The sequence below is a fragment of the Liolophura sinensis genome, chromosome 1 (genome assembly GCF_032854445.1).
Source record: "Liolophura sinensis isolate JHLJ2023 chromosome 1, CUHK_Ljap_v2, whole genome shotgun sequence".
In the NCBI taxonomy this organism is placed as follows: domain Eukaryota; kingdom Metazoa; phylum Mollusca; class Polyplacophora; order Chitonida; family Chitonidae; genus Liolophura; species Liolophura sinensis.
In genome coordinates, this window is record NC_088295.1 from 22,572,880 (window position 1) to 22,598,509 (window position 25,630).

At 37.1% G+C, this 25,630-nt stretch overlaps 1 protein-coding gene across 2 annotated transcripts; it reads right to left on the reverse strand.

The window, feature by feature from the left end:
• Positions 1 to 196: 196 nt before the first annotated feature.
• On the reverse strand, positions 197 to 23,889 carry LOC135472553 (RING finger protein unkempt-like). Of its 2 annotated transcripts, none has more exons than XM_064752119.1 (16): positions 23,829 to 23,889; positions 23,515 to 23,724; positions 19,547 to 19,824; positions 18,039 to 18,174; positions 17,515 to 17,632; positions 16,929 to 17,013; positions 14,958 to 15,115; positions 13,601 to 13,684; positions 13,170 to 13,331; positions 11,837 to 12,062; positions 11,468 to 11,590; positions 10,805 to 11,001; positions 4,605 to 4,805; positions 4,342 to 4,437; positions 3,420 to 3,560; positions 197 to 2,794 (listed from the first exon to the last, which is right to left on the reverse strand). In XM_064752119.1, the coding sequence occupies exons 1-16, from the start codon at positions 23,882 to 23,884 to the stop codon at positions 2,615 to 2,617; spliced, it is 2,451 nt and encodes an 816-aa protein (XP_064608189.1). In that variant the 5' UTR covers positions 23,885 to 23,889; the 3' UTR covers positions 197 to 2,614. The 2 variants fall into 2 exon arrangements, with proteins under 2 accessions (XP_064608189.1, XP_064608181.1); XM_064752111.1 differs by having other exon boundaries at positions 11,453 to 11,590.
• Positions 23,890 to 25,630: the final 1,741 nt, after the last annotated feature.

Consider the following 25,630-nt stretch of genomic DNA (forward strand, 5'->3'; position numbering starts at 1 on the left):
GAGAAAATTCTTGAGCACAGCACATGCCTTTAACAACAATCAAAAAAAAAAAATAAATAAATAAGTGCATGGGTTCAGGAGAATTATCAGAAGCAGTTTTTTAAGTGCTAAGCTTGCAAAGAGTTTGAACTAAACAAACACCACCCTTGGTTTAAAAAGCCGGAAAGAAACAATACCCAAAGACCAGGTTTGATACAGATATAGACTATACTATATTTTATCTTTACATGTGAATATTCATATGAAGTTGCTATACAATTGATATCAGTCCAAAGCATTGTTGAACCATTAAAATACTGTCTAGTGAAGTGAATCTTATATACATTTGGAGGGGGGGGGGGTCTCAAAAGATGTTTAAAGTCTTTTTACACCCATGGACACTTTACGTGAAGTACCCCACACGCTTGTTTCTCTTCCATACTGAAAATACTGTGATAAACACCAAGTGACTGGCCCTCCAGCCAATAAAAACTATATATGCATTGTAGCTGCTCCTTCAGACTTTTCTCCATAAAAATAACCACTGTGTCTACAGGTCTGGCCATTCACATTCCACAGCACTGTATAGTGTACAACAGTACAAACTACCTGATAAGAGACTTTCTCCATCCATGGATATCTCTGGTGTGTTCATTCACTACATGGGGTAAAAGGCTTAATTTATAAGCAAGACTAGGAATAAGTTTCTGAAGAGACAAGGGCAGAGAAAAAAAATGGCCCTGAGTTAAATCATCCATTTAAACTGTTTTTAAGATTCTGTCACAAATTTACTATCTTCAGAACACTGATCAGAGGTTGACTATATATTCACCATTAATTAGAAATATAAAAGGAAACCAAAAAGTATACCTTTTTCAGTGTGGGAATTACCCAGATCCAAAAAACAAATACATGTATCTATTTTACCATCAGTCATCATGCCAGATCTACTGACAAGTTTCAGATTAGAAAGTCAGTCAAAACAAACATGACAGCAGTACAAGATTACTCGCTAGACAATAAAAACACAAACAATACGTTGCCACACAGAAGCACTTAACAGTTACACCAAAAGCTCAACATTGATGCAATTTAAAACCATTCCCACAAGGGATCCAAGTAAAAAACAATCAGCACAGAAATTTGATCAATATAGTTTGAAATGCATTTTCAACAGAAGATTACAATGATTATGAAGAGCACACGTTAAAATGAAATAGAACTTTGAAAAATCCATTTCATTTTACCAATAACAGATCTAAATCTGTAACATTTTTTATGTGGAATCACTGACAAGTTCTCGGGAGAAGTCAAGGGAGCCATCCACTGGGTTGGCTCCTCAAGTGCTGATAAAACCGATACAAACTGTTACATATGCGTAACAAGGGGGTCGAAATATTAACAATGTGTTAATTTGTAAACATTATTCAAAAGAATCATGGGTGGTAACAAGCCAAACAATAGTAACAACAGTGATTCTAATATTTCTTCAGAAATTTCAGATTTGTGTGGTATAAAGAAAAATAAACTCATATATCAACAGACACACAGAATGAGCAGATCTAGAAAACATGTTCAAGGTAAAATACAATGGAAATTTAATACAATCATTATTTATCTAGATTGTGATCAGTAACAGCACTATCATAGTAAACTAAGACTTGTATTCCAATCCTCATACTTGTCACTCAGTCTACATATATTTCTGATAAGTATGTGGGCACTAATTTATAAAATGTAGTAAACCCTACAGTTAAGGGCTTTGAAACTTTGTGTGCAGTCTGAAAGTTTCTAATACATGTATTAATGAAACATTACACCTAAACACATAATTTAACATGATTTCAATTTCTTGCTACAATTTGGCTATCTTAGCTTTTATTACATAATTTAATCACTTCATTGAACTGAGAAATGTTTAGTATTTCATTACATTAATAACCACATTCAGATACATGATGGCACATCCTGAATGACACTCTAAAAATTTTTTTCACCATCATGGCTCCTTTGAACGTAAATGGTAACAAAGATTCAGTAGAAAAACTTACAACTGCTAAAAGACCAGAAATTTGAACCAAACCACTAAGCTAACAACAGATATGACCTTTTGAGTGTCTTCCCCCACACCCTACAATTTAAGACTACTTTCGGCAAGAAAAAGCACACAAATGTTCAGTGGCTATTTTAGAAATTTTTAATAACAACAACCAATAGTACCTTTGACCAAAATTTTTAGTAGGTGTAAAGTGTATGGGAATCCATTCTACACTCTAACCTGCAGTTTTCAGTCAACAGTAAATCCTGGCAATCTTTCAGTCTCTGATCAGTGCTAGCTAAAACAAATTGGTCCTCAGTAAAAGCCAAGTGCACTTGTACAGCCATGACCAGCCACAAGACTAGAGAGGGTGGTTATCACAGTGTAGGACACCCTCACTTCACCTTACAGCAGTAAGGCATCTCCAAATCAGGTGCCAATGAATTTTGATTTAACAGTATGGTCCATCAAATTGAAAAAAAAATATTATTTAAATAAGAATTGAGCTATAAATCATTAAGTATTGAACAGGTGTTGGAGTATACACATGTTAGCACTGCTGTCTGGATTTGTTGGAGCACTAAGATAGGACCAGAGTCACATGGGCGGCATGAGCAGACTGGACCTCTGTGTGACAGGAACCTGACAGAAAGGGCATTTAGTACAGTTCCCAGCACAACTATCACACACCACATAATGGCTACATGGCATAAGGACAACATTGCGATTCTGATCTTGGCATATTAAACACTTTCTTGCTGCATGTTGGAACACAATCTGAAATAAAAAACAGTTTATAAATTACCTGAAGACATGTACATGGTGGTATGCAGGCTATAGTATCATATACAGTAAATAAATAAAAACTGCACACAACAAAAAGAGAAACATCTCAATGAGAATTTTTCGACTGGTTAACCTTTATAATTGATCAATGCAATGTATCAAATTCATGGAACATTAAAGACCGCTGAAGCATACAGTATGTTCCATAAAATTTTTGATCTTTTTAATGGATGTTTTTAATTTTAACATCAGAAAAAGTCTTAGGCGCAAAGCTCTGATAATAGGGCAGCCCAGTAAATTAAGAATAAATAAAATGTAATTCCTTTACTTCACTATGATATGTGTACCTTAAGGAATTTCGTGTGCTATTATAAGATTGTAGCCATATGTAACCAAGTTTTAGGGAGTACTGATCATGCAGTCTATGCCCAGGACATACTTCAGAATTATTCAACAGAGCATAATATTTATGACCATTACAGATAGCTTGATTACACACACAGTTAAACAGTCAAATAAATAATATCCTTGGCAAATGGACACATGGATAAAACACTTTCCTTGATTCAGGTCTCTTGTCTCAAGCTAAACTGCTCACGTATGTGTTAAACATTACCTTTTCTACGCGTTCCAAATCTACTCTTAGTTGTTGTTGTAGATGTCTTAGTTCAGGCAAAGGCAAGTTTTCTAATTCTTTCATTGAGTGTAGAGACCTTAAAGATGAGCTTCCTTCAACCTTCTTTAACTGGTTTAAAGCCTGTTAATCAAGGAAAGATGATAGTGATGTTTGAAAAAAATCTTATCCCAAAACACTTTAATACCATTCAATGGGGGTTTTATGACGAACCTGAGAATTTTTCACTCATTTGATGGTGGCCACTGAAGGAAAATAATGTGTGCAGAGTCAATGATCAGCCTTTAGCAAGTGACTGACAAATTTTCCAAGTAACACTGAACATATGTTGGTGAGCTCCAACAAACTGCATGTATGCACCTACACTGCGACACAAGCACCATAAACTTACTTCCACCAAGACGCCGCTAACAGTGGACATAATTCATTGTGGAACATAAATAACATGTCCTTTCTCCTGTCTCTATAGTGCCGTTCTTTTTTATCCTTTCCAAAATGTAAGAATTCATTTATATACTGGCTGTTGGAATTATGGGTAGAGGAAACCACGGGTCACTTCCAAAAAATGTTCATAAATGACGTGATCTGGGTTAAAGCGCCATAAGGCGATGTGATATACAAGAAAGTTATGAAAAACCGATCTAACAAGTTTTGTGAGCCAAGAGTAAAGTCACCCTTGGCCAGTTACCCAACAAACCTCTTGGATTTGGCTGCCAAAGCAGAAAGGGTGAATTCAAGTACATCATATGTGACCTCATTACTTAAGTCCCTCAGTCATGGCAAGCCAGAGCTTTAACCAACTGAACTAGTGAGGGCCCCTCCTAAAATGTACTAATATTATACAAGATAGGAATGAGCAAGAAGCTACTTGCAAGCTTTATCAATAAATGTGTAAACTACTAACCTCATCTCGTTGCCTAAGAATTTGTTGCTTCTCCTCCTCAGCAGCTTTAGCTTTTCTGACTGACTCTTCTGCCTCTTTCTTCCAAGCATCACATGCCTGTAAACAGATGTACTTAACATAACAAAAGCTAACAATAATCAAACTAATAAATTAAAGGTCATCACCAACAATGTTTGAATAAATGCCAGCGAACGGTAAAGAAAAATTACCAACTCTTACATTAATATGGTTAACAAGAATATACTTGTACTTGGATGACTTACACTTTTTGCTTGTGAGTACCCATCTTCCCAAGAGGCTAGCTTCTTCTTGTACATGTTTAATTCTTCTTGAATCCCCTGATTAGAGGCAGAGTATAGAGGTGAATGGGGACCTCCACTTCGTGGTGACATTGAATTACCCTCAGAGCAAGCTGGGACTGAGAATTTGCCTGGGTTTGCCTGACTTAGAAAAGCTGCATGTGCCTGTGAAATAACAAAACACAAAACAAAAAGCACATAAATTAATTATCTAATGACGCTTAAGACCTAGTTTTTATAACATGTAGTCTGTGGATCTGGGATGAAAGATTACCGGCTATTAAGCTCACAATACGAGATAGGATCTGTTTGAAGCCTTGAAAACTTTAAAGCCTTTGTGGCAACATAACGACGACATAATAGCAAAGATCTAGAGCCGGAGATTATACAGACACCAATCCCCAAGACAGCCTTGAGGCTTGTTGCATTCAATATTTTGGTGTAATTTTACATTTCTCAGCTAAATCTGAAGAACTCTCCAAGCTGAGTAACTTGAATAGAAGATGTACTTCAAAATGAGGTACACAGAATAATTCAAACACTGGTAAAAATATATTTATTTAATAGGGGTCCATGTAAGTATCCTAGCGGGACACCTCTTGAAATCGTTTGAATTATTGTTATTCTTCGTGAACTCGTAAAATATCTTTCCAATACTTCAGTATCTTGAAAACTGGTAAAGGTAGAAAACCAAACCTTGGAGACTTACTGAGGAACGTATGAAGCAACTTTTGACATTTTGTGCTGTTTTACCAGTCACATGATTTAGCAACCATTTTGAATTTTATTGGTAAGCTAAAAACATCTTCTCTAAACGGCTTATCCTATCGAGATACTTCAAATTACAGTTTTTAGGTGGATCGCCCTACCCATATTGTAAAAAGCTTTTAGTTTGGTATGCAAATCAGGCCAAAACTGACCAATGAACTTGGCTCAAAAGTAAGTCAATTAACAACACACACCCTATCTGGTGCCCCCTGATGTCACGATTACAGATCTGCAAGAATTTTTTTTGTACTTTATGTTGTTTTCACCTTGTCACCAATAAACCAACAAAAATTTGATAAAACTGGCCCATGTAAATAACACGGGAGCTTCGTGCTAGACTGCATGAAACCACTGACTGCAGTTTAGGGTGGGAATGGGCAACAGTTCTGCAACAATGCAATCTTTCTGTCTTTTGTCCTGGGCCAGCAGCTGAAGATCAAATCTCCCTTATCTCTATGCTAGTCTTCAGTACTTGGCCAATTGTAAATGACGTCTAGCAGTCTAGGGTTCAAATCTGGTACATTTTTTTTTTCATGTTTTTTCCCCATTATCATGAACAGTATAGACACGAGGCTACCAAAAGTTGTAAAAGACTAGTGGTGTGGATTCCGGCAATGCTGTTGGATAACAGCTTTAATTTGGATAGTGTTTTATGTCGTACTCAAGAATATTTCACTTCTACGACAGTGGCCAGCATTATGGAGGGACGAAACTCGGCAAAGCCTGGGGGAAATCCACAACCTTCCGAAGGTTGCTGCCAGGCTTTCCCACATACGGCTGGAGTGGTAAGGATTTAGTATTTATTTGTTTGATTGGTGTCTTACGCCATACTCAAGAATATTTCACTTCTACGACGGCAGATAGCATTACGGTGGGTGGAAACCGGGCACAGCCTGGGGAAAACCCACGACCATCCGCAGGTTGCCAGTGCACAATTATAGTTTCAACCAGAACATGCTATAATTGATTGGGTTGATCAACATACAGCCGGAGAGGAAGCCAGCATGAGCTGGACTTGAACTCACAGCGACCGCATTGGTGAGAGACTCCTGGGGGTAAGAATTTAGAATTTGTACACAATTGAATACTACACTTCACCTTTACCAGTTTACTAGACTTTCAGAAGCACTAAGTTTTTAAAATAATTTATTTGATGCCAACACACAAGTTTTAAAATACTCTTTAGGGTGGAGGAATAAATCAGATTCAAGCAACACTGATCAATGAAACACTGAGAAACACGAAGTTTCTTAGCAGCTGAAGTAAATATATATTAAACTCCTATGAATCCACTACTTCCTGACCAGACAGATTAGGCAATCAAAGTCTTGCAGCTTCATAATTCCTAACTAATAACATTTCAAAAAGCTTACTGGACCTGCACATTACCACCTCTATGCACATTTAAATATCAAAGGAATGGCTGATTAAACAGATTCTGTGTGTAAGCTAGTTAATATCTCATGGCTTTTTTTTTGCTTAAAGCAGCGAAAAAAATGCTAGTGGATCCTGAAGAAAATCAAGACTAAAATGAAAATTTATTTCCAGACGACAGTGCAGATAACTAATTTACCCTTGAAATGTGCTTTGACTAGGCCAAAATTAAAATTTAATGTTACGCGACCGACGCTTCAAAAGGCCCCTAACTGAAATTCTTTTTTGATGTTTTTCATGTTTCATGTTTACCTTATTTCATTTTTTTTTTTTTCGCCAATGGTTTGAAATGTCACTGTTTATACAGGTGACAGGCACTCTTTCGAGACATACAATTTCCTTACCCCAAAAATCTCTTTAGCCCGGACGACTTGTGCACTCAATTATGACAATGTACTCCAACAGCTCACTACTTACGCAATACTTAATATCCAAATCCACGTAATACATGGTCTATCCACAAGCTAAGACATTTATGCACCTTTTGCAACCACTGACACTGACCTTTATTTGATATTTCCGCAGAAAATCTGTCGAATTCAAAAATAAGGTCTGCTTGGAGCTACTCACTGTGTGATGCTGTCTACCCGACTGACCTAAATTGGTACGTCAATCATGTAAAAATACCAGAATGTTTTTTAAGTATTCCAAGGTAGAGAATTGCTCAGCACGAAAAGGTGGACAACAATGTTGTTTTGAAAGCTTATTGTGAAGTAGAAGTATGATGAGCCAGATGCTTTTAAAATGACAAGAAATTGATACTGTGACTGCAATTTTTTTTTTGTACCAACTAAACGTCAACCACATGTGCCACACACAAAAACAATAGCTGCACGTTTGTGAGTTGAAAAGCGAGATATTATTGAATTACCACTCGCATACGCCACAGAATGAGATAAAATTTGTCCAGAAGCCCACGAAGACGTCGGCCAATGTTTGCCTAATTCACTTGACTTTTGCTGAGGACACACAAGTGTTTTCTCATATTTCTGTTCCTCCGAGAAAGTGGGCGAAAGGCTCTGTTCCCAAATTTATATTTTACTATATACAGCTTCTCAGCTGAACTGGACCTTGCCCTATATTAAAAGTTCACAACCGATTTCTCGGCTAACAATTTCTCTCTCCCGCTACTGAACAATGCCAGCCTTATAGCGCTTCGACAGGTAGACGTTACCTGAAGATCGAAATACCTGTGAAGTGTTTTCACCCATATCCATTTGGATACCCGTAAAATAGCGTTGCCATATTTTGGGGGGACACATATATATAACTGATGACTTGTGTCCTTGTTATCCATAGGGAGTGAAAATTTCAAATTAATTACTCATTTTGTGAGATAATAATTGTAAGATGTTTAAAGAAAGTAAACATCGCAGTTGTCAGCATCTTTCGACGGCAAGATATAGGCCTAAACTTCTCCATGATCCAATCCTTTTTGCCACGCTATCCCTTGAAAATACACCTAATCTTGTGAAAATGAATTGCTGAGAATTGCATAAATCCCTATTTTTTGTCATTCAAATTAATTCAGTCACGGATTGGTATAATCATTGTGACAAATCAAAACCTTACACCAGAATATCTGCTGAAACATGATCAAAAAGATGATTTTTGTTATAAAACCTATGTTATCAAAAAACCCTCAACAGAGACCCTGTTTTGTTGGCATTCACCACTGCGTTACTCTCATTTCACATGTGTCAGGGGCCCCCATGTGAGCCCCTTTGGGATATCATACAATTTTTTAAAAAAAGGTTGGTCAGGAATGTGGACACCTTTTTCCCAGTCAGAACTCTATGCTAGGGAGCATGTAGCTGGGAATATATTGGTATAATTTCCTGAACTGTCACTGAGACCACCATTGCCAGGTGCTGAGAAAACTTTGGTGGATAGAAACTGTATCTGCTACATTGTTGTGAAGTGGAAACAATGGTAGTGACACTGGAAAGGGGAGGTGCATTTCTAAATGGATACAGGGAAATTCACATACAAAGCTGTTATGTTGCATCCTTTAACCTTTATGCAACACAACATGATTATGTCTCTCCTCTTCTTCATGTATAAATGTTTTGGACTGTTAAACTTGTCAAAGCTGGTGATCTGAGCTGAGGCTCACTTGGGTGCTTACACTCTTCATACTTTTAGACAATGACAATGATGAAATGTTTGATCCTTCACATGAAGGAAGAATCCCCAAAATCTCACAAAGTTTAGGCATAATTAAAACTAGAACTGCAAAGCAGTTTTGGCCGGGGTCCACTGTTGTCGTAGTTATCATTCTACGACATCAAACAGGGGAAACCATAGATATATATAATCCCACAACCGTTTTGGGAAATTATGGACAGTGCAGCAGAAAGCATTAAGTCATATACCACAAACCTAGTCCAGTTCCCATCTAACTCCATGTTAAGGCAATAGGATTAACATCTATTCGTAAAAGAAAAAACAGTGTTGGCGCATAAATGCTTCTAACGAGAAAACCATTAATCGTAGCTCAAATCCATTGGCATACTACAGAAAAAGCATGTCTTGGGCTACAATTTTGTGCAAGTTTCACATTTATAGCTCCCATAGTTCTCAAGTTACACGTCATTGAAATTATGAAACTAAATTTTAGTTTTTTGACTATATCTCAAAAACTTACAAAGATATGCAAAAAATAAAAGCAGCGGTTTGAAATATACAAGAATATGTAAAAAAAAAATAGAAATTTCAAAACTAATTGTGATGTCAAAACTTGGACCAATGGCGAGCTTCCAAAGTTTTTACCGGAAGTCAATGATTTTCTCAAACTTATTGTAACTATCAACATTCTATTTCCATACCAAATTACAAAACAATCGGTTCAGTGATTCTTGAGAAGAAGATGCTTAAACAATTTTATATAAAATCCAATATAGTCGCCAAACCACGACATAAAAAAATCAGACAATCAGTGAACAACTTCAGGCCTTGGGGAAATTTACGGCAAAATTTCAAGTCAAGCGGTCTAGCTGTGTTGCTCACATAATTGATGGAATAATGATCTAAGAATATTTATTTTGAGAATTGCCAAATATTGAATGATATAATTTAGTATTGTGTTCTGATCAATGTTGAGAAAGTTTAACGGCAATCAATCATTTGAACAGGATTCTACAATTGCTTTTCCCTTCTGCTACAAAAAAACCCCACCAACCTAGCCTCTTTTGTTATAAAGGGCTTGTAACATCAAACAAACAATATTTCAATTTTGGCCCTAGTTTAGAACATTAAAATCCAAGACTATTATTGTCCTGATGTTCTTTGATAAATGACTTCAAAGTGAAAATTATGAAATGGCCAATTTTCTCTCCTATCAACTACATGTATAATGTTTTGCATGAAGCTGAAAACCTTGACATGATACAGTGTGAAAACAACAGTCTCACACTCATCAACTGGGTAATGTTTCTTGAGGAACACCAGATCCACACCACCAAAAGGGATCTAACAGAGTTATTCACAGTTCCTACAAGTCAATTTAAGCCCAGATAGGGACAGTTATATTATTTTCAGACCAGAAGCATCACAATTGTTCACTGCTGGACACATAACTCTAAATCTGTTCTCACTCAGAAAAAAAATCAGCCTTTTTTTCTAAACTGAAATCAAGTTTGAGAATATCTGTTTTTTCCCTAAGAGATATATTAAAGATAAGGCACCACAAAACAGTATTCATAATTTTACAGTAAACCTACAGTAACTCAACACTGCCATGTAGTTTGATCACATCCTTCATGTTAATCCAGCTGAAGCATGATCAGTATGTCCACATACTGTCACCATATCTGATTTTGGGCGATCCACATTTTGCAAGACAAAACAGATTTTTGACAAGTTACCATCCAAAACTGATAATAAAAACACTATGGGGGTATGCAACAGATTCATCAGAAACAGGTGTAACAGAAGAACCTGTGACAACACTGTGAAGGTACCTGTTCTAACTGCTGTTCTTGTTTATGATGTTGCTGGTGTGCAGGGGGCTGTTGGATTTGCAGAGCCAAATACTGAGGGTGATGAAAGCTGCCTAATGGTGAGGGTGGGGACTGAGACAGACTGCCTACACTACCGCGCTGTATGCTGCCCCCACTGTGAGGAATACTCACCGGTCCAGAAACACTACCAAAGCAGCCTGAAGAAGACAAACAAAACAAACATCTTGGTCAAATACAATGTGACTGAAGACAAATGATATTTGCCTTTTCAAGAGTCACTCAAATATTTTGCTGCCCTGCAGAATTTATTTCTTGCCTTTATTTACTGACAATTATCTGTTTTAGAACACTGCAAAATGGGACCACATTTATCACACTGGCACTGCTTGTAATACATGTTTAAATTGTTGGATTTCGTAAATTAAAATTCAAACTTTTCCAACTTCGAGAAAGAATGAAAGATTATACTGGTTTAAAAAACTCAGTAATTCATTTATTCATCTTAGGTAACTAAGCTTGTACCAGTGGATTTATAATATAGAGTCACTGAGTCACTATGATATGGCTGCAATATTGCAGAGATGGTGTTAAGCCATAATCATTCGTTCATTCATTCACAGTATTGAGATAATAAAAGTTTGTTCATACCAGCAGCCTTATTACCTGAGGCTGACAGACCTGCACTCAACGAACTGCTGACTGAGTTGGTGTCATTATCACGATCCAGTTCCCTGTCTATGCTGGATATGTCAAAGTCTTCCAGGCAAAGGTCATCCAGAGCATTTCCTGCAATGAGATACAGATATATAAAATCTGTAACTGAAATTCTGTAACAATCTGTGTCATTCAAACTTAAGCAAAGTTCTGCATTGTATCACAGGAAATTCATCTGTGTCACACTGCATTTGACAGTTGTGTAATAAAACATGTCAATCATCTAAAGGCAAGAGTGAAATCCTGCTTGGGAAACAAACAATACATGTACATGCATTTCTGTTTCCATTATTTATCACAGATAAAAAAATTGCTCACCAACGACAGACTCGACCGTGTCCCCTGGAGGATAGAAGGAGGGTGCCAGAGGAGACATGGAGGAGGAGGAGACTGATGAGGGTGAGGGGACCAGCTGAACACCGCACTGAGGGACACCAATGTTAAGGTTGTGCAGCAGTATCAAGTTTTGTTTCCGCTTTGCCCGTTCTGTTGTGTCAAGCGTAGGGTCATTTTCAATAGCTTGAAGTTGTTGTCTAAGTTTCACCTGTAATCAAGAAAAAACTCAATGTATGTTTACAGTCTTATTCGGCTTAAAATGAAAGACAGCACCTGAATATTGTTTTTGACCACTGAAAGACTACCTTTCAAAGTGTCTTAAACCGGCATCAAATATTTTTTAAAAATTTTTTTCAACCCAGTAAAAGCTTAGTGAATCTTTGTCTTAACACAGCTTCAGCACGTCTCCATTATTGAGGGCAAGGCGACGTAACGTTTACTCTAGGTCTCTAACGTCAAAGGTATTTTCCATAAAGGTATTTGGGGCTTGAAGGCAGTGCTGACCTAGTTATCGTGGATGTCAGAGAAAGCACCTTGGCTTGAACACAGCGTTTTAATAATTTTACTCTATTTTATAAAAGAAAACAGAAAAAAAACATCCCTTGTATGTGAGAAAGACAAAGGAGCAAAATTTAAATTCTTCAGTTGTAATAAATTCAGAGAAAAAAAAATTATATCACAAGATTTTTAATTAATTTTATGCACTGTCCAGAGAGATGCTGTCTTCTCATTCCCGTAAACCTATGACATAAACCAAATGAATATTGCACGGACTCTGATATTTGTTATTTGGAAACTGCTGACTAAATGCTAAAATGAACGACAAAATTGTATTTGGGGAGATGAATGCGGTTTGGCCCGAGACGGTACGCTGTCTGACATAATTTGTGATGCCATCGTTGAATATTAAACAGCTTGTAAATCAACTGATTTTACTTCTGTGGTGGTCCGTAAATGATACACACCTGCCACATACCACTTTGTGAAATGGCCCTTCAGCTACAAATAACTAAATCGTTATAAACGATCCCAAAATGATGTCTCATGCTGTAGTTTTGTGTTATCATATGTCACTTCATGGAGTGAATGGGTAAAGGCTACATCACAGTTTAGCAACGCGTTTGATTGGATAAAATTCTCAAGATTTGTGCAGTATTGTTGACTTCGATCTTCCTTCACCTACTGTCATCATGTCCAATGTAAACGAAGAATGAAGAAAGCCACCGAGAGCTTCAAAAATTTTACTGTGGGTAGTGTGGCGTCATTTGAGAATTCTTTTTTAACAAAATGACTGACAGAAAGACTGATCAGTTACCTGAGAGTCTTCTCTCTCCGAGCCGGGTGCCCGCTGATAGAAACTGCTGGGATCAGATGTAATACTACTGGATGTGGAACTGGATCGCCCCTTTCCTATTGGCTCCGGGAACACAGAGTTACTGTTATGGTTACTGTTCAAATTGTTTCCCAAATGATTTGTCTGCAGAAAGAAACAAATGTACATATAATAATATGCCGTCAAGTCTCAGGCATTCAAATGCAGCTGTCAGGAGAACTTTTCTCAGTGTTCTTTAGAAGGGTGTTCTGACATACACTAGTCATTTGCACTTGTAAGAATGTCCACTAGGCCAACAATTCAAATAAAAGGCTGACAATTTAAATATATCATGTAATCACCAGATGTTATTTATTTTTCAACTCACATCATGTAACTCTGACATGCTTTAACTATGATAAACCTGTACTCACATATGGTCCAGACATGCTATTTGATCTTTCCTTTCCCACATGCCCTAATGATCTGTTATTAACATCAGCCCCAACCATATATTCCTGAAAACAAAATAAACAGGTACAGAAACCATTTTCACCAGATATTTTGTGAAGTTTTGGCACTCATTGCAGACATTATATTTACATCACTCATAGATTCAGGAGGATGCTTACACAGCACTATGAGAACAAGAAAAACTAATACCTCCTTAAAAACAGCTGCGTTGCTTACCTACAATCTGATGGAAGTGTTTTGTTGGGGGGGGGGGGGGGGGGGAAGAGAACGCCATATATACTGATTTGAGATGACTTTCCCCTCTTTTAAGAAAACAAGTCATCTCAGCCTTTCTAACACAGATGGTTTTTGGTTACTGTCAATAATGAATTTTATCCTAAATCTTCATTATCTGGAACCCTCTGAATTCTTGAAAAATAGATAATCCAGGCTTCATTTTCTTCCTTAGTTTTATAGACATCTGCAGTTTACCGTTCATGTCCAAATAGTGGACTCATTGGCGGAGTAGAAATAGTTCATAAATACATTTTCACTTCTTTTGCTATATACATGATAAACAAAATGATGGCATCAACCAAAGTTTGTTTGCCAACTAGACAATATGCCTTTCAACACACATGAAACTTGATTAGAAACCACAGAAGGGTCAGTTGTAAATGAGGAATAGAGCAAGTATACTTCTAAATATTACACATACATGTATATAATGCTGTGATTGGGTCTGATGTTATGAAGAACTGTAAATAATGCCTTTACATAGAGCCTAGGCCAGCTTCGCAAAGAGGTGTATGACATTTATGGTATTTTGTACGCCATTACTACCGCATTATTGTCCTATATGTGCAATTGTTGTAAATGTACGACATCTTTGGGCCCAGGTTTCCTCTCCAAGTAAAGGTCTTGGACATCATTATACCAACCAAAATCACCATGATCAAATCAAGCTACATTATTTACTTATTTATTTGATTGGTACGTTACATGGTGGCCAGCAATATGGTAGGAGGAAACTAGACACAGCCTGGGAGAACCGACGACCCTCCGCAGGTTGCTGGCAAACCTTCCAGAGACGAAGTCACATGAAGCAACATTAATATGTATAACTCTTGGCATAAAACTTGAAAATACTTGTTTGCAGCAAAATAATAAAAGTACTTGAAATCTGTAATTAATGAGTTTTCTCTAGCAGTTTCTTTTCTCTGTCCAGATTTTCCTAGCATTGTGAGTATTATAGCCATGGCCTGCAAGAAAGTGTCTTTAAGTTCACTGTTTAATACCAAGATAAAATTAGTTTTCCTTGTACTGAAAGACCTTTACCTTGACTTCCTCATTAAGCTGAGCTGTATTGCTGTCAAAGCTGCCTATATGTGAGGGACTATTGTTGCTATTATTTGATTGTGGTAGAGCATTTGTAACAAAAGCTGCCAGGGAATTCTCAGAACTTGTAGACAGCTCCCTCTGTGTTGTCATCTCATCTGTAAAACAACATTGTAGTCAAGATTTAAATACTTCCTTAAATCATAGCACAACAAAATAACCTCATGCTCTTTCATTCAGTTGTCCTAACCAAATTCTCTATCAATTTATCTTTAGGTTAGACATGTAATAGAGGTGTGCACTTGACAGACTTACACAAGGTAATTTTTACGAGGCCACTCACCCCAAACACTTGTAATTCAACGACAGCCAAAAACCCAATCTAGTTACATAACATGTACATGCATACAGTACAAATATCTTTTCAAATGTAAGAAAACCACATCTGCATAGCACTCATACAACCACCTCATTTATACATATTGATAACAGCTGCCATGTTTTACCATGTTTTGAATAATTCTCATCTTCCACAGGTTGCGTGCAATAAAGGTCACATAACAGTTGTTTGACTTGGGAAAGCAGACCATCTGCTACATTTGAGAACAAGCTGTCAACGACAGCCAAGTAAACCCATCTGACACCCAGAGAGACTATACAGTGATTTCTGAGGTTACTGACATTCATAAAATCAATACCTACAAATGTGTTTTCGGTATTAAGTGTCTTACTTCAGATGTTTCTTTGTCCTTCAAAATGGTCTCTTAGATGTCAACTGAGTGTACTTTGGTCTATGGGAATCTGAGTAGTGTTATTTGATCATTTCCACCCTAACACACAATGTCAAAAAAAGTGTTTCCCCGTTAATATTGTTATCATATTCCAGGAGTTAAAATATATGCATTTGGATAGTACAGTTTATCCCACTCCCTAGTGGCACCTCGTTTTGACATACATTTATGACTATGATGCATAATGCACATAACCTATAACAGATACAGTAAAGAGCAGGCCACAGCCAAAAAAAACCCTCAGAAAAGAGATCCAGGAACAGGAAGTAACAAAAAGGGTCATGAAATGCCAGCGGTCAATTGTAGCCATCACATTACTTCTTGAAAAAGGAAGTGCTCACATACAGGTACTTGGCAATGTTACAAAGATTTGAAAATGTTTAAACATGATATATCTGGGAGGGCTTGTCAGAAACAAAATACAGTGAATTTATAAATCGAGTAAAAAAACAGATTTACAGCTCTGGCCAATCTCTAATCAGCCACTAAGTACCCATTTAACAGCCATTATCTGGTTGGTTTATATTAATCTTGAAGCTCCTGTCAAAACAATGTAAATATATAGATGGATTCTAGGTAAACAAAAGTGTAGATACTGCTGTATCAATTTTAACGAGGCTAAACTTCCCATTCACAACAATGATAGTTCTGGCTAGACTCCATGGTTCTAAGTCTTTAGACATTTGTTCAGGCATCTCCAGCCACACTACCAATACTGACTACAATGGAATTATTAAGGGTACACTATTTGTCACTAACATTGATAACACTTTTGTTGTATGACCTAGCACACACACACACACACCAAAGTCAAATATTCTTGTTTGTTCTGGGATCCAACATGTGAACTGAAAAAAAACTATCATCGGTCTCCGTGACAAACACAACACTGGGAATTCGTTTCAACCCTTCAAACAACAATTTAGCTTTCTGGCTATTCAAAGGCAATAAACAGTTGTCACCACATGTGCCCTCAGTATTTAACAAAAAGTCTCCAAGACAAAGCTACCTTCAGTAGTATCAGCGATTCACTATTTTACTCTGACTATGTAGTTAGGCATTAGTATTTTCTCTACTAAAGTTCTGTGTCTGATTTACTTACACAGCTTCTACATGAATGCAATATCTAATGCAGTATGTATCTGCTTGATAAACAAAAGAGGCTGGTCAAAATGCTTACGTTCAACATGAGCAAAGGCACAAAATGGCCCCCTGGGACAATAGCTGGTCTGCACCATGTCATTACACTTGGTTGACTTGTAGATCTGAAAAAAATGTTTACATTTTACAGAAAAAATAATTAATAAACTGTTATCTTGACTATGTCTTTAAACATAAATTTGTCTTTGAATCATCAAGAAAAGAATCTATTAGTATACAAAATGTACTGCAGCAGTACTAAATACTTAATTGCTAGCTTGGTATCCATGTAGACAAGTAGTCACAATCATCTTTCAAGAAAAACATTTGCACGCAACACACAAACTATAACTATACGCACGTCTTCATGATCTTATCTAAATACAGTTATTGTTTTACACTACAAAAGTACAATCCAAAATATTAAACTTACATGACAGTGATCATGATTCTGATTCATGAAACCAAGCAGAGCCCCATGGAACATAATATCTCCTGGGTAACGGACAAACTTATAACACACTTGGATTTGAATCGCTAACTTGGCTATGTGCATTTACAGCAGAAGCCACAAGTGCATTCTGTCAGCAGTGATCTCAACTTGATAATGTCAATCTGCAACTTACTTCTGGGTGAAACTGCTGTTCTGTTCTAGTGTGACAATATGCACAATTATCCCCATTCTCACAGTGTGTTGGATCTCCCCATTCATCCCCATGTTTGACATTTGGGCAAGGCGTAGACCTTGAAAGAAGATTTGGAACAAATGGACTACTAAAGCATATCAAAGAAGAAAAACAATTATGTCTGTACCATAATAGGCAAGTTTTTACTGTCTGAAGTATGAAAAATTCATGTCCATATACACAACTGCTATTAATGGGAAAAATGAACAAATGAGTTACACTCAAATACTGATAGCATCAATGGCATCAATCTAGACCACAATCTACCTACCCTCTCTTTTCATGTGTGAGGCATAAATAACAATTTAAAGCACCTCAATTGACATGTACACTTGAACTACATTCATAGTTCAAAACAAGAATTTCCCCAAACCCAAAAGGTCACACAGCTCTTTGTTTTTTTTATAATTATTGTTACGAAATTCAACACTGTTAACACACAACACAAGAGGATATTTTCATACCTATATTTAAATTTCTTTGGGCTTCTTCTTCTGTCTCTTGAATTGTGATACTGTGGACATGCATAGCCTTGCCGACATAGCCTTGGAGGGCGTTTGCATTGTTCTGTTTTATAATTAGCTAAAACATAATTTGTATCTGAAAAAAAAAAATGTATTACAGTTTTACAAAAGTCAGTAAGAGTTGATGATGTTTGTTGAAACTTCAGTACATCATTTTCCACCAAATGACTTAAATACAAGTCATATATGTCCTTTTATTTAGGAATCCATGAACTGTGCATGTGTAACAGTACATGCATATGTTAAATTTAACATCTACTTAGCTGATTTGATTTTTTAAGCCAAACTCAAGACCAAGAGTATTTCACTTTTAAGACAGTAGTCATGTTATTTGGGACAGGAAACACAGTAAAACATAACAGGAAACACAGTAAAACATAACAGTAACCACTGTCCTGGGCCAGGTTGATAAAAATATTCCTGACACAAAGCAACAGGCAATCCCACAAGCACTGCATTTGAGTGATTTATTTATTTATTTCATTGATGTTTAATGTAATGCTCCAAACTTCTTTACTTAACATGATAGTGGTTTCTTTTAAGGGTGGAAGAAGTTGCTGAGGAACTTTCCCTGTGCCACTACATTTGTGCACACCACACACGTGGCAGACATTTGATGTGGACACTGAAGTGGAACATCTTCATGCAAAAGTCATGAATACATTTTTAGTCTTATCAAATACTAAACTGCCATTTTCAGCTTTCTGTTGGCTAAAGTTTAGTTGCAAACACATGATACATATAAACACCCGTTTCATCGCTGTGGTGCTGATTGACCAAGTTTATAGCATTCCTCTTAATGATTAACTTGTAAATTAATCTATTCATTTATTTGATTGTTGTTTAATATCAAACTCAAGAATGCAAATTAACATCAGAAATGATCTGAAAAGGCCAATGGGCAAATGTATCATCTCAGCAAAAGATCATGAATTTCTTTTCATTATGCTCAGATATGGCTGTGACAAAAATGGGGCAGGGTCATGACAATGGGGGACTCAGGGACAAGCTACACAAAAGGTTTCAAATCGCAGCAGAACATATTTTCTTTTGTGACATTGTTGTGCTCCTGCACCACATGTACCTAGGTGTTTTATGAGCACACATACACTGACAATTGTGACATCATAAAGTAAAGAACAAAAGTGTTCTTAGCTTTGTCTGCTTTATTACAGGTGGGAAGGACTTTTACCAGTTCGCCATACCCTGCAGCCCATGGGGGTGAGGTATAATAATACAATAATCACGAAAAAGACTTTTTCTTACAGGGAGTATAGGCAGTGTAATTTAATTTCCAGAGTAACTCATCCAACAGTTTTCTTCTCTTTCAAAGAGCAAATCTGGAGAAAAGTAAAAACATATGTGATGTTTATGCAGCCTCCTGTTCAAGAGTGCTGATCTCTATTTTAACCTTGATGGAAACAGACATGTGTTAAAGCCTTACTTACCATTCCACCTAGGGTCTTCATTTAATATACGTTCCTTTTCTAAGCTGCTGGGAGTAGCTAAGTTACTTGTTTTCTCAGTAGTTTCCATAGCTTGAAGTTCCCTCACATCATACACTGGGGGTCTCAAATCATCTGCACCATGTGCAAAGGCACAATGAGGGCCATTTTTGACACAATGTCCTTTGGAATCAGTTTCATGGACGCAAGTACCAGTCTTGTAATATCTTAAGTGGTATCTTCTTTCGGTATCCCCAGCTGTCCGGTGTAAATATGGGCACCTATTCAAAGCAAAAACAAAAACTTTATCAAAATGTTTGGACATTGTAAAATGTGCATTTTCTTGACTCAAGTCATACAAATCATCTAAATCAGAATGACCCTTGCAGAACAATATAACATTTAAATGACAATCGGGGTATGAAATTCAGATAATTTTTGTACATGCAAATTGCACATCCAAATATCTAAACTCCATGCATGGCACAATTTCTATATGCACACACGATACAGTGAAGTGATAACATTGTGAAATAGCATTTTGTTCACTTCGTCATCAGATCTAAGCCCAATTCTGTCACTTTTTTTGACTTTCTGGAACCGGTAGATATTCCCGTCTTTTCACCTAGATGTTTTTTTACATATGTTGCTGTTGTCACTTTGTCTTCGTCCGGTCCCACTTTGACAAGTTACTCTTCCATACTGCTGCTACATATAGTTTCTGCAGCTTGTTTATCAACATTTCCCTGAGATTGCTGACAGTTACATTTATTTTTAATGAAGTCTTTCAAATTTTGTTGCTTTATCACAGTTCATTATATTCAATAAAAAGCTGTACTACCCTGTTGAATTATACCATACCATGATATTGAATAGAACTATCTGTTCCTATACATGTATCTGACGGGATATAAATTGGTGCCCATTAAATTGTATCAGCCTCGACCTGGGCTAATTTGTGGGTAGGGTATATTTTGATCAAAATGACGACATTGAATTTTTACAAACTTTTTTATGGTCCCAAACACAGTTTCAGACCTAGATTCTTTATTCTAAAATGGGACTGTATCATCTGTCAAATTCAACTACAAGCACATGGTGAAACGACAACAAAATGGTTACATGCACCATCATAAAGTCATAGGCATTTGTGCAAGCGAAAATTCGCAACCTCATAACCACAGTATACATATGAAGAATATTTCTAGTTATATGCTTTCAATATCATGTTCAACCCACCAAAATTCAGAGCAACTATTGATATCTGAGTGATACAGTAATGTTATTTCTCATTTATTACATCTTCCCACTACTGTATCCACTCCTACGACTATCGTAAGTGATAGTCTTCAGCCTTCAGCCAATCAGAACTGGGAGCAGAGTCACACGACATTCAAAAAGTTGGTATTCAAAAAGTTGGCACCCACGGAGTTCAAATGGACGACAGAGGAGAAGTCAAGCTCAACGAGCTTTGGAGTGATGAACCTTGTGAAAAGCCCCGTAGCCACATCTTTACCCAGCAACTCCTGACTGGCTGTCTCTGACAGCGTCTTCTGAGAAGAATAATACAGATTGCTGCAATAGCTGCAAAACATTGGATATTGCTATTATGCGCTGAATCTGTGACTCGCGAAGAGACGTATGTGCAGTCAGGAAATATTTGTTTGCGGGTAAACGAAGGTAGTCGAAAACAAATGGAACATGCGCAGCACCATCCAGAAATTATATTCGGTCCCTAATAGCCAAGGACAACTGGGCACGTCACTCGCTAGTGTATACATCCCGCTACCCAGTGTACACCTACCAGCAATTAGACATGGCTCCAACCGACTTGCAAAGACTACAGTTGAGTCGGGGGAGGTCACAGCAAAGGGCTCAATGTATACTGGCCTTAATACATGTATTTATTCAAGCTTATATAATTTTACCATGTTTGTCAACATTGGAATTTTTGCCCCATTTAACCCACTCTTTCCTGTGATGGGGCCTCCATGGACGAGTGGTTAGCAGTTATGTGCCAGAGCATTAACTCTGGAGCCTTTCACCAATGCTGGCTTCCTCTCCAGTCGTACGTGGAAAGGTCTAACAGCAACCTCTGGATGGCTGTGGGTTTCTCCCAGGATGTGTCTGGTTTCCTCCCATCATAAAGCTGGCCACTGTTTTATAAGTGTGAAATATTCTTGAGTACAGCATAAAACACAAATCAAATAAATAAATCTGTTCTGTGTCTAACCTTAATCAAATTCCCTCTTTGTATCACATACTGACCATGTAAACATTTACATTATCAAATTTTATCTATCATTGGAATAAAGTAGTAAAATGGTAGGTTCCATGGTAAAAATGTTAGGAGTAATTTGTCAAAAAACACTTTCATTATCATGTTGCTTATTCAAAACAGAAAAAAAAACATACAAAAAAAGTGAATATTCACAACAGCTGCCATAGCTCAGACGTGTGAATGCGTCATACATATTCATACATATTTCAGTCATTGCTACAATTCATATTACTGCTGCCTAAATGTTTGGGTACTACATTCTGGAAGACGGGTTAGAAGTTGGGGCTCACGTGACCACCCTTTCGTGTCTAAAACAAAATGGTCGCCCAATGTTAAAGCATAAGGGAACTTTTTTTCACTCTTTGCCACTTCACTAGTGGACAGTAAGGACTAGTTGTGAAAAATAACATCACAAAAGCTCAGTAGAAATACTCAGACTATCTAAAAAGCTGAAAATTACACAAATCCAATGGATACAATATAACTGACAGCGATACAAAAATAGGTATTTTCCTATGCAATAACGTTGGGAGGACCATTTTCTTTACACACAGTTTGTTACTAGAGGAGGCCTCTAACTTCCGTCTGTCTTACAGAATACAGATTCACAAATTAACTTAATTCAGAAAAGTATATACAAACATCTAAAATCATGAATATTGCATACTACTCTACAACACGAAACCCTTCACAACAACCATGACAAAATAATAATAATAATAATACTAAATAACTTTTCACTGGCCCTATATATTCCTGTGAGGAAATTTAGATGAATACTACCACCCAGAAAGATCTGGATCACCGTAGTAGAACAACTTTAAATGTTTGCCATTTCTTTGTTTGTAATACATACAATTATTTCTGGAATTCAACATGTTGTTAACATTACAAGTAGCAGCTATCAAATGCAATCATAACAGTTACACCTAATGTAACACAACCTACATATACTGTAACTTGGATATATATATATATATACACACACACAGGCAACACAGCTTGGGTCAAGGACAGTCATGTCAACTTGACACTATATTTTTACGATTGTCAAGTTTTGAAGTACCGGTAACATTTATCATTAATCTGCCCAACAATTGCAGAAGAACAGGTGGTAATGTCTCACCCCATCGAAAATGCACATGAACGAGAATTAGGATGAAAAAGCTTAGGCGGTGCAAAAAGAAACCCAGTGGGCAGAAAGTAGGTCAAGCGCCTCACTGACAGCTGAGACTACGTGCAAGTTCAAGACAACGTCTCAAAGTAGAAACGTCGCCATTTGAAGGTATGGCGAAAACCAAGTTAGATCTCAACGGGCCTCAACAAAATTATATAGTTCAAATGAGTAATCTCTGCTTGGTAATGAGTATAAGCATGTCGATACTGCCGCCAAAATCGGCGGCCACTTAACAATCCAACATGGAGATGTAAATAGAACTAGAATGGCCGCCATTTTTGTTTACAAGATGTCAAAACGATCCTCAGACAATCATTAAACTTTTTGAGACTATTTGATCACCATAAACTAAAGACAGACAACAAAACTTCCAACTAAATTCTATGTACAATACGCATCGTCCTTTAAATAAACTTAAAACTTGATTCTTAGTTCTTGCAAGTGGTCAAATACCCGTATGGTGTTTTCCCACCAAAATTTGAATGGATTGAAGCACAGTGGCGCAATACTCACTCGTCTCCCTCTGGACAGAGGCCTGTTGTCTCGTCATATTTTGTACAGTATACATCAGGACTATAATTGAAAGTTCCATCACGCTTTCGTATAGGTCTTCTCCGTCTTTGATTCATAAAATGCCAGTGAAAACACGTGAAGGGACGATGCTGAGTGCATTTGTGTTGTAAAAACAGCGGACATTGCTGTGTCCTAAACTCCTTCAAGTACCTGCAAGAAACGAAAAAATGTCAGTTATTTTCATAGTACTGTCATTGACAACGTATGTTCAAACACTTAGAATCATAAGCTGTTGGCGAAAAAAGGTTACTCACATGTAATGATGTGGTTTTTCCGTCTGTAATGGAAGTGATAATGCCTCCGACGGCATTTTTGTTGTCAATATGGGACTCATGCGCATGTTGACTGCGCAAGGGGAATTGCCAATTATGTGATTGGACAGATCGGTCACGTGCTAGGGTTTCCCCGACAGTTTGCAGCTGAGAGGGCTTCCCCAACGTCAAATAGCAAATCAGAACACAAAACATCTCTGTTTATCTCCAAAGCAAGACGTACGAGACGCCTTGCACGCCATAAATTGACAGACAGGTATATATAGAGAGTGCATTAAGCGAGAGCTGTGGTGAATTGCCTTCCAAACTTGAGATAATATGATTATTAACTTAAATCTAATTACGACTGGAGCGCGCAACCACCCAGAACTGGTAATTTATAAATTTGGACGTCAAATTTAAATTTATCGAGCTACCCCGGTATGTGTTTTAAGTGTCACGAATTTGTGAAGACCGTCACCTTTTCTTTCTATCCAATATCGATCGGATAATGGGCTATGTTCAAGGATCTAGCCAAACAGATAACTTACTATGTGTACAACTTTATAGGCTACCGTAAGTGAATTGAATGAGTAGAAATGAATTATCTTTTGAAGAAGATCGAATTTTTTTATTTAGGGCCTATTTCATTGATTGTGGCTTTGCTCGCTACTCAAGAATATTTCCGTTTATTGTGAAGCATTGCCAAGTTCATTTATATAGGCTTATACAGGCCTATGCATGGTGACCAACATTTCATTCCTGGTCTTCTTCAGCTGAGTTAGCGAGACCTGGATTCGAACACAATACTCGATGGATCAAAGGCCTTGCGTCTTGCCACTGTGGAGGTGACCATTAAACTATACAGGCCTGGATATTAATAAACAATAAGATCTGTGCAAGGTAGATTATAGCATATACATCTATTCAGTTGGGCCAGATTCAATCGTTACATGTAAACATGGATTCCTTTTATTTGAGTATATGAACCGAAAACTGCAGGAAAAACTAGAAAAACTATATTAATCTATTTTGGATGTGACTGGCATTTCAAGACAAGCGAATCTCTTTAGTGCTTTTCTTTTTCTAAATGGACACCGTATATATATAGCCGTGAACATCACTTCCTCGAAATAATGACATTGCATTAGTGTGTAATTCCTGAAATCAGGAAAGGAATGCATGAACGGATATTTTAATAGCTTTTCGTTGATTGGTTTGAAGGATTTATATTTGGGCTATAGCTGGGAGATTCAGCTAGTGTTACGCGGCGAGTGTTTAGTAACAAAAATATGAATAATAAAAAAAATACCCATATAGTGCATCTTCCATAGATTACCATCGGTTATGACGTCTGGGATGCAGCTGGAAAACCTAGTTTTATGTGGCTATTGTTTGGCAACATGCACAAATCTCAATCAAAAAAAAATGTCCGCCTTTTGGTCTATTCCTGTATACATGTAGTTTGCCGAGTGGCGTATGTATGAATGATCATGGTTTACGGACATTTTCGGGGTATGTATGTATATGTGTGTTACGTTATTGTATGCTATGCAGGATAGGGTATTCCTCTATACTTAATGAAAACCTTCCTGGAAGAGCTGAATCTTTACAGGCGGTCAAAAAAGTGTTTTAGCGCTTATACGAATCGCTAATCAAATTTTCTGTATTCACCAAGAACAGCTCAAATCATTGCCTTTCAGTAAATACTGTGTCATACTCGTACCTGTACTATTGATATAGTGTTTAACTTACCGTATCTAAAGTTTGAAAACGTTAAAATGCTACCCACTTCATAACTTTTA

What these genes read in the sequence shown, in the direction of transcription:
- LOC135472553 (XM_064752111.1), bottom strand. Translation starts at nt 23,884, where the DNA reads ATGCCGTCGGAGGCATTATCACTTCCATTACAGACGGAAAAACCACAT. An exon ending in CGGAGAGAGAAGACTCTCAG is followed by an intron (nt 12,063 to 13,169) that starts GTAACTGATCAG and finishes TCTTGATTACAG; the next exon opens with GTGAAACTTAGACAACAACT. An exon ending in CTCAGGTAATAAGGCTGCTG is followed by an intron (nt 11,002 to 11,452) that starts GTATGAACAAAC and finishes TGTCTTCTTCAG; the next exon opens with GCTGCTTTGGTAGTGTTTCT.